A 17070-nucleotide genomic window follows, 5' to 3' on the forward strand; every position below is an offset into this window, starting at 1 on the left:
AATGTTAGAACGTTTTAGACCAGTTCCACTGGCGTATAGATGGGGAGGGGCGGGGGGCCTTAGATCCCCCAAAAGTGTACACAAACATGAAAATAGGAGAAAATAAAGGAAAGGGAAAAGGGTAAATATGACATCATTCTCTTAACATTAGGCCAAAATCTATTACAAAATTATATTAGATAAATAAATGTCATAAATTTTGCTCGCTTGCTTCACTCTCGCAGTTTTATTAGAAATTTGCCCAAAATGCCATGCCTTGTCCCCTAATTTTGTTTGGCTCACTATGCCGCTGCCCATTTCAACGAATAATAAGTTTCTTTAAATTAATCTAGGCTTAAATGTACTTTAAACTCAGTAATAACTGAACAATAGTCAGCAGGTCAGTGCATTGAATTTCCAAAAGAAAAAATGTTTTCCCCAAATATACTTAGGACTATACTCCAATACACATTTATACTTTTATTCAACCTCACAAAGCGCAAATTGTCAACTTTAATGTGTCAAAAGTACTCTGGTATATGCTTGTGAAATACTTCCATTTTGTACGTGATATCAGCTCATTAGTAATATCCTTTTCTTTTCCTGAACAAAAAGTGAATACAGCACTAGGGGAATGGAACATGAGATAAAGTGAAGGAAGAATATAGTGGAAGAAAGAAAGAGGAGAAATAGAGGGTTGTGATGGATAAAGAATTTCAGTTATTCAATTAGAAAAAAAAAACACTACTTCATTGATACACACTTTTACGTGCAAACTGCAAACTGTCCACAGTTTCCCTGATCGGTTGCTCGAAGACAGGTAAGAGCTTTTTTCTTAAAGTGCCGCCGGGGGGCGGGGGCCAACTTTTTTCCAAAATCGTGTAGAAAAACGTAAAAATGACAATATGATTGTGTTTTTTGCATGGTCAGCCTCCCCTCACTTTGAAAACCATTCCGCGGCCCGTGGGAGGTATAGTCTATACTTTAGGTTAAGTATATTTTTAGCTCTTTCTTGCAAACCTGCATGAGATATCTCATATGTTCTAACTATGCGAGCACCAAGCGCAAGCTGAATTATTTTTAAAGATCTTTAATTGAAAAAAGCCTTTTTTTTTTATGAAGACGAATACGATCGCGAAGCGCGAGCTTATAATTTTTGAGGGCCTAAATACTGATAAGAAGGGAGGGGGTATTTTAAGCACTGTTTACCAGAAAATTTGGTATTTCTTATTTTGATGGATAAGTCCCGAGAATGGAATCGCTTTTTTTTAAATAATGTACAGACGCTTGCATGGGCCTTATCATCCGAGCGCAAAGATCTGAATGCAAACTCGATATGATTGTCCAATATTGAGCCCATTGTGGCATTTAAAAAACGAACTCTTCTTTGTCCCATCTTAAAACACTTTGTCACATTTATTGAGAGGAAGAGGAGATTAACCAAAGCCTTGATCTTGGTTCCCTCGCCTCTATCTCTTTGTTCAAAACAAGTTGACCACTATACCTCGAGCCAGCTGACGGCCCGTTCTTATTGACTAATCCTCCAATAACAGGAATAAAGGAGTGGAAGTGAGGTTTATGGCGAGGCATATTGATCTAGCTAGTGCTTAAACATAATTACTTGTAATATACAAGTTCATCCATCCCGCATGGTCCCTTTGTTTCGAGGACAAGCGGCACGCGCCCATTGTAGCCAATATTCTTTTGATCGGGAGGCATAATTCTGATTACGTAACTATCTGTGGTAATGGAACATGCTGTGTCTAGCCGTGGGCTTACCATCTCTGTCCATTTTTTGTCAAACAAAGACATGAAAACAACGAGTTTAGTTTAAACACAAATCAAATGAAAATTAATAGAAGAGCATATCTTATTCCATATCATATACTTTTAGAGAGAGAAAGAGAAAAGGGAGGAGGGATTGATGCTGATGACGTAACTTACATTTAGAGGAAAATACGTTTTCATATTTAGAAAAATCTGATTATGCCGTTGTCTTTCGATCATTTGTAGTATTACGGGATATGATGCAATGGGATAATAAATGCGTGTCATCTAACCTCACCCTTTCCTATTGGAGGACCACCGTGGACTAGGGGGGGGGGGGGGGGGATTACCGGGTACATGATCAGGACAAAACAATGAAAAATGTCAAAATCGCGTATTTTTTTTATAGTCATCCGAAAATAACAAAATTCAGTGCATGGGTGAATGCGATTTTGTCCCCTTTTCAGGTCGTTTTTTTAATAAACATTCTTTTCATTCTTCCCAAGTGAATCTGTTTATTTCTTCGAACAAAAAGGAATAAGGCGATGTACAATAAAAAATATTTTGAATAAAATTATCTTATCAATGGCGGGGAAATTTACTGCTGTTTTATTTATTTGTTTGGGGGCGGGGGCGTCTGATCCTGGGTCGTCTACATTCAGATATGCTTATCAATATTCCTTGACTTGGAATTCTGTATTTATAACTTTACAATCTTCACCTGAAATTGGGGAACAAGTTAACACCAAAAAACCCGAACCAAATAGCAACAAAATTTGATCATTCTCTGTAAAGTCGCTTTTTTAATTTTTTTTTAGAAAAGATAACCATGTAGTGTGTGGAAAATAATTGCGTTACCGGCATTTCGTGGGCGTGTGAGTGTGTGTGTATTTGTGTGTGCGCCATTTACGCTGTAGTGTCGTACGTGATTGAATGCGATTTGCCTGGACCTCCTGTCCGCGAAATAATCCTGATGCCGGGTGCTGGCGAACGAACAACTGCACCTACACCGAGCTCGTCATATTACAGCGAACATTAGGGTAAGGTAGACGCTGGATCTCCCCCGAGCGCGTTCGGCGTATATGTGCTGGATTCCCGTATATTGCCTTTGGAATTTGGGTTTGACGGCGGAGGATTGAGCCAGAAAGACGACATTAATGCGACATCTATAAAGATCTCAGTCGGTAGGAGACCAAAAGACACAAGGGTGAGACTATCCTGCTGTCTTTTTTTCTGCATTAGATGGGGGATATAACCAGATACGACATTGAAATTCCGTATTCGAGAACTTTATCACCACCGGAATTGTATTCGAATCTGGACAAGCTGTCTTTGTATTCTCCAGGCTCTCCTACGATGCAAGATGACATGTTGCTTGACAAGAGTGCAGGAAAACTGCCTATGCAGCAGCTATCTCCCAACCCTGACCAAAGTTCAGATAACTCAGAAGATTATTCACAAAGTTCCAAGACAAAGTCCGGAGACTCGAGTCCTCTAACTGTACCAGATAAGAGTCGAGCACACCCGCAAATTGATCACACATCAATAACATCTGCTTTGTTACAGCAGCAGCATCACCATCAACTTCAGCAGCAGCAACAGCGGCAACAACAACAACATCAACAACAACAGCAGCAACAACAACAGCAACAACAACAGCAGCAGCAACAACAACAGCATCTTGGTCTTCATCCTCACCAACCTGTCAGTTTGAGCCAGTTGCACCAACAAGAATCAGCCAACAGTGTTATCAGCAGTAACACAGCTGCAGTTTCCAGTGTATTCAATACCCCCAGTTTTTGGTCAACTGCAAATAATTCAGATGAAACTTTCTTTCAGAACATCCCTGCAATGAATGGGGCTATGCACCAGTTTCAGAATTTCCCTCTTAATTCTTCTCCCTTATTCAGTCCGACACTTTCTCCTCAAGCCCAGCTCAACATGCAGCAGGCGGCTCATAGACGCAGTCTACCGCCTCAGCCTAGCACTCCCCAGCAGAACCTGTTCCCCACATCAAGCCAGCTTCAGCAGGCACAGTTACAAGCTGGAAACCTCCTTCTGGCAAACAAGCATTTGAGTTGGAATGCTGGTCAACCAACATCTTGGAACACTGCCGCACAACAGAGCTTGCAGCAGCAACAGTCCAACCCATGGGGCACGGTCGGTTCACCTTCGTCAGCTGCCCAGAACCATCATCGTCGATCGATGCCACCACTTTCAACCCCAACTGTTAGCCAGTCAACACCAAGCCCCAACTCTCTTGGGTTATCACCAAACAAGATAAAGGCCACCAGCAACCCCATCATCTCTCCTCCCAAGTTCCATCGCAGTACTTCTCTCCCTGGAAAGAGCTTCTCACAGCCTCATCTGCCTTCAACTGCAGGATCTCACCCCACCCATCAGGGACAGCAGCAGCAGAGGCAAAGCTATGACTTTGGCAGAGATGTCGGAGGAGATGCTACTCAGGCAACCCAGAATGGCACTCAGAATGGAACTCACCATCTCTCGAATAGCACACTGTTTCCATTCCAGGTGAGGTTTTGTTTTTGTTGCTTCCAGTTTTCTCATTGCTAATTGTTTTATGTTTGTTTTTCATTTTGATTTCTTTTTTCTTTCTTTTTAATTGATGGATTGACAATGACAATTTCCTGCTTGATGGCTCCATTGTAATTGTTAATGTTAATGTTATTTTTTTCTGATAATTGATTTGTTTGTGATGATTGGGCACTTCATATGCATTCCAGTATTACAAACAAAGGGAGTACCTTTAGAATCCTATGTCATAATCGATTATGAGAACATGGATACTAAAACTAACTGTAGTATTACTATTAGAATGAGGCATCACACAATGAGACATTATCACATCTGTAATCAATGAATGACATTGGATTCTAAAGGTAAGCCCCCAAAAGGGACCACTTTTCCTTAAAAAAATAAATTTCAAATAACATGGGGATATGATCTGACACTGTTGATTTCAGAAATTTCATGAAAAGCAATATCTTTAGAGACATGGAAAAATACATGAATTATAGAGAGTTTAATATTTATCTAAAACTGCCATTTTGAAGCAACATTGCCAATTTGAGGAGCACCATGGAAAATAAAATTCAGACTTTTTCACAATTTCACTACTTTCTATTTTATTATATTTTGGGTAGTTTGAGCGAGTACAGTAGTGTGTAGCATTAGCAGATGTATTGACCTACTCTGTACATGTAGGCCTGTGTTTACATGACTTGAGTCGTAGAAAATTACAAACTGGTGGAGACTTTGAGAGAAGGGTAAACAGTGCAATCAAGCAACAGAAAGTGAAAAGAAATCCATTTTCTGCACTTTCATCCATACTATTTCTCTGATTTAATGATGAGTTTCATTTCCTGTCTTGCAATAAATAGCCCTACAATACAGCCCTACAATACAATTTGTACAAGCATATGGTCATCTTCTCATCCATTCAATCATGTAGCCTACCTTGTAATGTATGCAGATTAAATCTGCACCTATGTAGTTACATGTACCTGGGCATTTTGAAATTGCTTTACAATCCAAAGGACCTGATATTCGAGAAAAGTCTTCATTGTATAGGCATACATGTATGTACTGCAATGTAAACCAGTCTATACATGTACATACACTGTACATGTACCTGTACATACTAGAACTACATTGTGCAGAAAATACTCTAGGACTAGGTGCATTGTAGGCTCATAATAGTTAACAATGTGCATGGTAAACAAAGCTTGCAACAATATGTTTGTATTGTATGGGTTATTATGCAATTTAGGGTTCCCTTTTAATACCAGCAGGTTTTTTTTTGGGGGGTTTTTGTTAAAACACCCTTTTGTTTACCAAGTTCCTGTGTCCTGTGGTGAGCTCTTTGTTTCAACACATGTGAACAAAAACAGATGATAATTTTCCCAAGGGTTTTTCTTATTTCAAAGATCGAGATGCAGTGCATACATGTACATGTATAATATGGGCCTTAATAGTTAAAGGGAAGATACATGTACATGTCAATGTAGCAAAATATTTTAGGGTTATAGCCTTATAGGGGGAGGGAAATTCTGCATGGGAGTGAATAAAAATTGTCACAATGAGTTGAAGTACATAATTATATGGATATATCCATGATATGGAAAAAAATCCTATAAAATATGCTTCCACAAGTTCCAGTCACATATTCTGATTAAATTTCTGATACCGGACTAAAGACCAGCATTTTCTATGAATTGGATAGTGATTTTCAAAATATTGCTATAAAGTACTATTTTGATTGATGGATAGTTACCATTTTCCAGCATTTATGATCAACCATGCAAAACTCTATTGACAGTTCACTAAGTAAAGTCCCAGTTTGAAACTTTTTAACCAGGTAGTGCATGCAGAAATGAATACCAGGCCTATGCTTTGCCAGTGCATTCCTTGTGCATTCTTTTTGTGCAGTGTGCTGTTTGCTTGTCAGGGGTTTTCAACTACAACAAGGCACACATCTCTTTGCTTAGACGAATACCAAGACAAGCATCCAGAGAATGTAACATTCCAAGCAAGCTTTCATTTTGGCATTTGAGGACAACTACTGAGCTAGAAATTCAGTTATACTCCTGCCCAGCATCTTCTGTTGCCCATGTGTACAAAGAAACTTTGCTTTGTTAGATTTGAACAAAGCATATTTTCATTTTGGCCTACATAGCTCTAAATTCAGTTTTTGTATAAAAAACTCTTACACAAATCAATCCAATTTTCATCAATAAAATCTTCCCATAGAATTGTCAAACTTGTTCCCAGCATTTCTTTTGTAGTCATCTCTATATATGGTTTGATTTTACCTTCCATGTTTTGACTTCATGATTTTGCTCAACTTTCTATACATTGATATCATTCTAATTTGCAGGCTACTTATTTTCTGGGCAACATATTGTACATGTAGATCTATGTTTGCTCATGTATGCTTTTGGTTGGTGGCCATCATGGCTAATTACTAGATTAACCAGATTCAGCAAACCTATCACTATCCTGTTTGGCTTGTGATTTATTTCCGAAACACGAAGCAATGCCTCTGTAAACCCCTGAATCCAATTTTCCTTGCATGATTTCTGGGAAAGTAACGTGGGAGTTGCAATGAGAGGGCAAAGTTGCAATAAGCAATTGAAAGGGAGCAAAGGAAACACAGTCATATAAGTAAAGTTGGAGTGATTAACATCTAAACAGAATGCATCATGAGTTAGTTGTTGAGGATGTACCTCATAATGAGGGGACATATAAAGGGGAAAGAAGGATAATACATTTTGTATTGGGAGCTTACAATTTTCATCAGGTTTGAGGGCAAGGCAGGATGAGCTATTTATAATGAACAAGACAAAGCAGTTTACCTTCCCCAAAGATGCAAAGTCCCTATAGAGTATACATGTAGATAAATGATAAACAAAAAAGTACACTTTGGTCTGTACTATAGTCCCACATGCACACCTACATGTATGTACATGTATCTGTAGACCTGAAAAGTAACCAAGGTGCAGACAATGAAGGTAAAATGAGAAGTCAAACTCATTTGATCTGACAATTGTAAGGGCACCCTGAGCATTGCAACAGTGGAGAGGAACAAACTCAGGGGACTTCCCATTCCCAAAATTAGAAATAAATGAATAAACAACAAATACATGTAGATTTAAACAAAAAATAGATATCAGAAATAAATACAGTTAACCTTTGAATCCTAAATTAATTGGGATGGTCATGACTATCATTCTGAATATTTGGGCATTATCGGCAAAAATGAAAGAACAGATGACATTTGAATAAATGACCTACATGTACATGTATTCTCATGATTCGAGCCTAGCCATGTCAGCGACACCTCACACTGCTTGTACCTGGCCCAGCTGATGTTGTTTAGCTTCCTGTACTAATGATATTCTCAAATTTTGTCTCAAATTACTGCTTTGATGGAAGTAAAATTCATACATGTACGCCTTGCCGTGTATTATCGCACAAGCCTCCTTGGTAGGGTAGTATATTTTGGTCATTTTTTATGCTAAAATGAAAGCCAATAATTGACAAAATTATAAGCTGAAGTTATTGACTGAATATCTCTAAAAGGACGTCATTTTTAAAGTAGAAATATATTGAAAATCGTAAAAATGGAGAATCATATATCACAATAAAGGAGAAAATAAGGAGAACACGATGGTGTACATCATTTATCATGGAGACCGATGAAACTCAGTTAATTGATAGTTTAAAGTTCTCTCTCTGAATGCTTCAAACACGCAGAATTACGTCCGCGAAATTGGGGATTTTTTTATGACGTCACTGTCTGTACGAGAGGCGTGATTGGCTCTCCCACGTGAAGCTCCACTTGCATGCAAAACCTGTTGCAAGGGTACATTTTCTCCACATTGTCACTGAATACTTCGATCCCGAAATGAAAGAAAACCCAGAATTTTATCTAGATTTGGATTTTCAAATTGATGATTTTGAGATGAAGAGAATGATGATGAAGTGAACAACACAGTGACGTAGTTGGAGGTAAATTGGGGGAATTACGCCGATGATCATGATGATGATGAAAATTCAACTTGCAACATGATCACAAGTGAAGTCATGTACATGCCGATTCGCTACCAATTCATGCTGCTGGAAGTGCTAGCTACACCGCGCGGGCCAAATTGAATTCATGCTGAACATGAATAACCACATCCAGACAGAATCTATCATAAGAAGGAAAATGATATAAGTGTATACTTACAAACAAGTGAATAATCCGAACCTGAAGGCAAATCAACTCAACGAATAGCAGCAGACGATATGCACCGACGATAAACTTCATGTGGCTGGGATAGATTGTCACTCGTTCTGTTAGATGTAATTTGTAACTCATTAATTTGACAAAATTACAAAACTCGGGGAATTATTTATCTATGTAAAAATATAGTAACATCTCTTATCACTTTTTGAATTACAAATAAAACCTGTTTTGAAGGAAAACGTTGAGGTAAATTAAAATTAGATGTAAAAGATCATCCCATCATGCGTAGCATTATGTGATCGTAAACAAACCATCACAACAACACATGCCGTATTGTTTGCTCGCCTTGGCTGAGACTGAGAGAATAGATCTATACACGTGTTGCACAGCTCTCAATCAGCAAGGCGAGCAAGGAAGGAATACGTGCATGTTTGAGATTGTTTGCAATGACATACAAGCTACGCATGTTGGGGGATGATCTTTTACATGTAATTTTAGTTTACCTCAACGTTTTCCTTCAAAACAGGTTTTATCGTAATACAAAAAATAATAAGAGATGTTACTATATTTTTATATATATAAATAATTCCCCGAGTTTCGTAATTTTGTCAAATTAATGAGTTACAAATTACATCTAACAGAACGAGTGACAATCTATCCCAGCCACATGAAGTTTATCGTCGGTGCATATCGTCTGCTGCTATTCGTTGAGTTGATTTGCTTTCAGGTTCGGATTATTCACTTGTTTGTAAGTACAGTTATATCATTATTTTCCTTCTTATGATAGACTCTGTCTGGATGTGGTTATTCATTTTCATGGATTTAATTTGGCCCGTGCGGTGTAGCTACCACTTGTAGCAGCAGCTGCATGAGTTGGTAGCGAATCGGCATGTACATGACTTGTGATCGTCAGGCAAGTTGAATTTTCATCATCATCATCGGCATAGTTCCCCCAATTTACCTCCAACTACGTCACTGTGTTGTTCACTTCATCATCATTCTCTTCATCTTTAAAATCATCAATTTGAAAATCCAAATCTAGATAAAATTCTGGGTTTTCTTTCATTTCGTGATAGAAATTATTTAGTGACAGTGTGGAGGAAACGTACCCACGCAACAGGTTTTGCATGCAAGTGGAGCTTCACGTGGGAGAGCCAATCACGCCTCTCATACAGACAGTGACGTCATCAAATTCCAGTCAATTCAGAGACCGATGCGAGGCATATTTCGGAGGGGCATTTTAGCGTTTTTTAATCGGCGATTTTCACCTTTTTGTATTATTTTCGGTATTTTTGAATGACCCACTGATGATCCCCACATCATTACCTTTCCATTGATATATAATAAGACCACATTCATAATCAATATATTTCTCCTTTAAAGGTCACCGGACCTCTCAAACCATTGCTTTTCGAATCACATGACTTGAAGCCGGTTTTCCGGATTTTCGGGTATACACTGTATACACGATTTACAATAAAGCCGGCCGGCTTTTCGGGTTCAAAGGGTTAGACATTCACTTTTAATACACCTAGTACATGTGATTCATGATCATTTAAATTTCACTGTTTTTGCACATGTATCTATTCACTTTGTCGATTATTGAAATGCATTGAATGTACGTCTAGATGAACTTTTGATTAATTCCCTTTTTTTCGTATTCGTTCAATTATTTTGTAATCTATCACGGTATCTGTAATTTTCATTTGTATAGGATAATCCTGGTCATCAGACACAGAACACTGGCATGGACCATTTGAAACTGGCCTCCCTGGAACATCAGCTATTTGACATCATGCGTGGCACAGACCAACCTTCAATGGAATTCAATGCACGTGGTACATGTGAGTATCTGCCCAGTTGCGTGTGGTGTTGCTCCTTGGTCCTGCACATTTGTTTACATCTCGGCTTTATACAGTATATGTACAGATATTTAAACTGTACATGTACAGTACAACTATTGAAATGGTGGAATGCATGTTAGTTGATATCTGAAGCGTTAATAAACTTACATGTTCATGTACACTGTAGCATGCTATTAAATCTCTGAAGTGTGAGTGACAGTGTACATGTACTCCAAGCATGTTAGCATGCATCGCAAATTGGTCTACTCTCAAATCACAGAGAAGTGGAAAAGCACAGTGTGTATACATTGTAAATGTACACACTTAGATATACAGGTCACTATTTCTATGAAGTGCCCATGGTGGCAAGAATTGATGACAATTAGAGGCCGTTCTCATTACGCTTTCTAAAAGTAGTTTACTGGAAGCCGATTCAGGAAATCAGTTTGGAAGATCGCCTTGCTAGCGTTCCCACTTGATCACATGAAAGTGGTTTTCAAAATAAATTCACGTGAAGCGCTCTTGTTGCTATGGAATCGCTCTCAGTGGGGTGACATGTTTCGTGCGAAATTCGAAACCGCAGCATGGTCATTCTACACCTGTCGTGTGGAGTAGCACGCTCAAAATGTGCGAAGATCGCTTCCCGAAGAACGGTTGTGTCCTCATTTACGCTAAAATCAGTTTAACGAGGCAAAGCGATCTTGAAAACTACATCGCGAGGTGGTTTTCCAAACTGATCGCTTCCAAGACCGCTTCGACCGTTCTCACTACACGTTAAAGTAGTTTCCAGTAAACTAGTTTTAGGAGCATAATGAGAACAGCCTCATACATGAAGAAACAAATATTTTGTAACCCGGTCGGAATTGTTGATCTGAATTGTTGGTTATCACCAAACAGGTAATGGCAATTTCCATATTGTTGTAAACTACTTGAAAACTACATGATAAAAATGCACAATTTGAATCTGTTGGTATGTTTTGTTTGTCCTCGCCACCTTACCATTGGGATGCATCATTTGTACGTTAGTCTGAGAGTTGCACGTGCCAGACAATTTACCACTTTCCTGTGCCCTTAATGATTGCTTCTGCCTACTCATATTTAGTCACAGGAATGAGGGGGGGTTTAGGTACTGTGGTAGGTTTTTCCTGGGATAGAAATGGAGCAACAAACCATGCAGTACACAGGCCCAATGGGCCCATTTCCATCAGACAGAGTTGGCAATTTATCCTGCTATTTCTTGTGAAAACATTTCAAATCTCATGATGTTACTCTTGAATATCTATGCCTTATTGTGGGAAATTTCATGTATTTCATCAGGAGCAGCCCATGCTGTACATGTACATCTTCAGGAAAGCGACATGATAGTTGTGCAACGGGCAATTTAGATGGACACCCAAAGCAATCACAATACCTGTAGGTGGTTTCAAACTGCATTGATCACAAGAATCCTGTTAAATTACGAGAACTTTTTTCAGGTTAAAAAAATACCAAAAATTTATTTTTGCATTCACACCGTCCTGAATCATACCCTAGGGGGAAAGTTCTTGAAGTTAGGAACATGCACAGTATGGTCTGATAAGCAGGCAAGGCGCGAGATTAAAAAATTGCTAGCTCTGCAGCAACCCACAGGGCCCGCGTCCAGCACATGCTGGGCTTAGAAAGTTCCTGTAATATGCTTTCATACTACCGAAATACCTGCGACCTTGGGAAAATCCCTGTGCAAGTTCTCGTAATTTTGAAAATTACCTACTACAATGTACATGTATTTAGCAGGTATTTTCTCTTGGGGACATTACGCATAATTTCCTTTCTCACTGCTAAAATACCTGGAACTGACAAACTTTGAGCCGGTCTGAAACCATTCATTGCCCTTGGTACATGTAGATGCGGGCCCTGACTGAAGCCGGAGTCAAACTGGGATTTTTTTTTCCAGTAACTTGCAGTTTAGTGACCTACAAGTAATTCAACTTCACAACCATTGCATGCATACATGTATCAATGGGCCCAAAGGCCAAGGGCCTACTATGCTCAGACCAGAAGTCCGTGGACACTCACCTTTGCAAAATTTAATTCTCTATAAAATCCTTTGATAAAAAAATTATAGAGGGCACTAGTTATCCCCCCTTTCAAACAACCAAAACAAAAACCCAGAGAATCAACATGAATTGCATGGCTACTGCATTTATGTTATATTGGATCATGTAAATATGTGATTGACCCTTTGACCTTTAACAAAGCTATGTACCAGTTGGCTTTTGAAGGAGGTTTGATATGTAAAGATACATGCATGAACTGATGAAAAGCAGCCTTTGAAGGAAAACCCTCCAAATGGAAAAGGAGCCCCTGAAACTAAAGTTTGAAATTAGCCCCAGATAATAAGTTTAAATTGAGCCCTAGAAAATAAAATGTTCAAAGTGGGGTTTCTTGATTCATCTCAAGTTTAATCCAAAAGAATGCATATTAGGCTAGATTTCCAAGATTGAGCATACATGTAACTGAGGCTGATGGAGAAGCACCTCATCAGATGTGATTGACTCATTGAACTTGCCACATTACTCTCACTACACTATGCTATTGTCACACATCCAATAGTAAGCATAGCTATCTCTCCATGGAATACCCCTGGTACACCTGTAGGTTTGATAATTCTGAAAATAACTTGATGAAAGAGTCCTGATTACTAGATTTAAAAGTTTATAAATACATGCTGGAAATGCATGTTCTCTTGCATAACTTGCATATTGCATGTATGTCTATACATGTGCTCTTTTATTATAAGGCCAGAAATCATATAAATACAGCCAACTTTAGGCTAAATTTATTAAGTTGACCCAACATACTCATTAAAGTGGACATGTAGGCCTACATTATGGTACAAGTTCAAGTATACGTGCTATGTTTACTTTTCATAGGCGTTCAGTGTTTTTACTCAATAGTTTTCTACTAGTACTTTCTAAAAGTGATGGTTACCACCATTTTCATATGAACACCTGAAAAGGTCCTTTTCTTTGAATACGGGTCACTCATCTTTTTCGACATTTAAATTTTCCTCTAAATCGTGATTTGAAAGACGTTTACTTATACAACTGGGATTAGAGGACACTGAACACAGTCAACACACCTTTTTGTTTAACTCATGATATTGCATTTTGTTATAGCTTTTGCAATCATGATTCAAGTTGCTGTTAAAATTTGGAAACTGACATAGAACACACCCTCAGTAACTGGAAGAATATGTAATGACCGATATTCAAAAATCTAAAGTTGTGTTTGCATCATGTTACTTTTGAATAATTTCTTAACTGTTAAACAGCTCTATGGTCTGTCTGAAGAAAGTCATCTGTTGTTTGTCAAATCAATATTATTTATTGAATATGACTCTATCTATTCTTATTTCTCTGCCAAATACAGGGCATGGTGATCTTCTTTGTTTATGTTCAATTATCAAGGGGGTTTTCAACGGGCGTGTGGTTTGCATTTTGTTATGTTCTGCAAGGTTTGTGTATTGTAATTTACAGACATTATTGATCTAATGTATGTTCACTGTACCTAGTCAAATGTCCAAACAAGTATGCCCATGGATATGGCTTTGTGATTGATTATGTGCATGGACATACTGCTACATGTAAAGAAGATCACATATGGACCCTTGGCTGGGTCCTGGCCTTTGAGCAGCCTGAAAGAGTGACAGCAGGGTGTGAATTATATTGTAGTGGTCATTATTGATTGGTTGGGTTGTTTTGCTCCAAGAGCTTTCAATTAAATATCACATTTTACTACACTAGGATTAAAATGTTTGTCACTTTATTATTTTAACTGAATATACTGTGTGTACAGTATATGTACATGTATGTTGACTGTTGATGGGGGGGGGGGGGGAGGAGGGGTGCCGCAGTAAACCTCCCATTGTTTATGACTAAATGAGGAGTACCGAAATGTGACGTCATCAATATTTCAATTTTGTATTTCAGCATTTTTTATACCATATTTTTGTAAAGCATGAAGAAATATCTCCACCTACAATATTTGGTGCGAATTGGTCCATGGGGACTGAGATATGACCTCATGAATACATTATTAGCCCCATTGAAGTCAATGTATTATTGGCCTGGTTCCTAACATTTAGAACCAGGCCAATATTATATGTTGACTTCAATGGGGCTAATTATGTATTCTTGAGGTCATATCTCAGGCCCCCATGGACCGATTCGCACCAAATTTTGGAAGTGGACGTACAGTACATGCATTTCATCATGCTCTACCAAAATGTGGTATCAAATATGCTGAAATGCATAAAAGGTTTGCTGTGATGTCATCACCTCGGCACTCTACAAAAAATTCTGTTACAAAAATTAATGCAATGATATACATGTACACAACCACAGGGTACATGAAATACATAAATGTAGTTTTTGTTTCTTAGCATACATGTAGGTATGAATTCTGGGGGTATTTCTGGCATTTGAAGGAGAAGGGCTACAGTTTTGTGCAATGTACATGTATGTGGTACATCATTCTGCTGTATGTAGGATAGTTATTCTCTAATTTTGTTCTAAAATGTTATTTGCGAGAGATCTTGGTTCAGCTCTTAAAAGATGGTTGCCCCCTTCTACTGCCCTTACATGTAGCAATCCATTTGGGGATTTTGAGGGCTGAATTGGGCAGTGATAAGGGGTAAATTGCAGCACTCTATAGTCTATACTACAATGTATCTCCTAGGTCCCTGTAGGATGTACAATACATTTAAATCTTATGTTGTACACAGATGTGTGTAGTTGGATGGTTTTTCTTTCATGCCTAATTACAGTGTAGTTAACTACCGTTAAGAAATAATCAAGTGCACTGTAGTCAACACACTGTACTGTACAGGTACCGTGTACAAGTAGGCCTGTATCACATGCTTGGCAGATCATCATGGACACTAAATCACATATTTACACTTCATTTATCATGCAGTTGACATTGTAAACCACTGGCATTGCATTTATTAACATTTTATCATTTCTATGATAATTTGTAATCCATCGCATTGGGATTCCATACATCGTATTTGTGTAATGAATACAGTGGAGCGTTCATTGACGTCATCCACTCATTAGATGACATGCATGCATACATCAATCATGTCTGGTTGGAAGTGCTCCTTGCTTCCACAAACATTGCTCTCATACATTATCTTGTGATGAGAGAGATGGGATGCCATGTTTTAATTACGTTCTACATGTACATGTATATGAGCCTAAAATTGTGTATTCCAGTAGCAGAAACATTTGTGTGTGCATACATGTACTAATGTATATTCTACTTAAACATACATGTACATGTACACGTATGCCTTTTAAGGCCAAATGTTGATTACATTGTGCTGATGAATTATGAAAATCTTAATTTCAAAAGTGGATAAATTGTTCAATTTTAAATAGATGTTTGATACTAAGCCATGCAATGTTTTCGGTGCTCAACCTCTAATGTACTGTGTTTTATTTTGAAACAAGAATTGAGACTTCTTGTGTGAACCCTTAGCAAATTGTTAACTAGAAAACTTATGTCTTATTAAAGTCATGTATTAAATTGGATTGATTAGGCCTGTGAGATAAAGCTCTTACTATTTGTACCTGTACATGATAGTTCATGAAAATTCCATAATAGCTATACATTTAATGTTGAAGTGCATATATACATGTAGTTTGTAAAAGGGGTACTCCTGGCTGAAAATATTTATATCTAAATAAATAGAGTAGAATTCACAGTGCAAAATGCTGAAAATTTCATCAAAATAGGATAACAAATATTTAAGAAGTAATTAAATTTAAAGTTTAGCAATGTTTTGTGAAAATAGTTATATGAACATCATCATGAATACATGTAGGTGGGCTGATGATGTCACATCCCCACTTTCCTTTTTCTTTTGTTATTACATGTACATGAAATCATAATGATTTCATTCTTTCATGTACATGTGTTAATAATGTGTCCTTTTTATAATAAAATGAGTTGCAGCAGCAGTGAATATCTACATGTAATCCACTAAATCAGTTGTCAATCCATTTTTGTCTCACCTGCGAAGCAGAGTGAGACTATAGGCGCCGCTTTTCCGACGGCGGCGGCGGCGGCGGCGTCAACATCAAATCTTAACCTGAGGTTAAGTTTTTGAAATGACATCATAACTTAGAAAGTATATGGACCTAGTTCATGAAACTTGGCCATAAGGTTAATCAAGTATTACTGAACATCCTATTAAAGTTTCATGTCACATGACCAAGGTCAAAGGTCATTTAGGGTCAATGAACTTTGGCCGAATTGGGGATATCTGTTGAATTCCCATCATAACTTTGAAAGTTTATGGATCTGATTCATGAAACTTGAACATAATAGTAATCAAGCATCACTGAATATTTTGTGCAAGTTTCAGGTCTCATGATTAAGGTCAAAGGTCATTTAGGGTCAATGAACTTTGGCCAAATCGGGGGTATCTGTTGAATTACCATCATAACTTTGAAAGTTTATTAGTCTAGTTCATTAAACTTGGACATATGAGTAATCAAATATCACTGAACATCCTGTGCGCGTTTCAGGTCACATGACCAAGGTCAAAGGTCAATGAACTTTGGCCGAAGTGGGTGTATCAGTTGAATTACCATCAAAACTTTGAAAGTTTATGGATCTGATTCATGAAACTTGTACATAAGAGTAATCAAGTATCACTGAACATCCTGTGCGAGTTTCAGG

The 17070-nt window shown here is 38.0% G+C and overlaps 1 protein-coding gene across 1 annotated transcript in view; it reads left to right on the forward strand.

Moving 5' to 3' along the window:
• The first annotated feature begins 2649 nt into the window (after positions 1–2649).
• Positions 2650–17070, forward strand: part of LOC121425103 (cytoplasmic polyadenylation element-binding protein 2-like) — a 44376-nt gene continuing 29955 nt past the window's right edge. Inside the window, exons 1-2 of the mRNA XM_041621080.1 lie at positions 2650–4278; positions 10212–10341. Of these exons, the coding sequence (XP_041477014.1) occupies positions 2989–4278; positions 10212–10341 (1420 nt within the window). The 5' untranslated portion in view covers positions 2650–2988. The remainder of the gene's footprint in view (positions 4279–10211; positions 10342–17070) is intronic.

Source organism: Lytechinus variegatus, chromosome 12 (assembly GCF_018143015.1).
Source record: "Lytechinus variegatus isolate NC3 chromosome 12, Lvar_3.0, whole genome shotgun sequence".
Lineage (NCBI taxonomy): Eukaryota > Metazoa > Echinodermata > Echinoidea > Temnopleuroida > Toxopneustidae > Lytechinus > Lytechinus variegatus.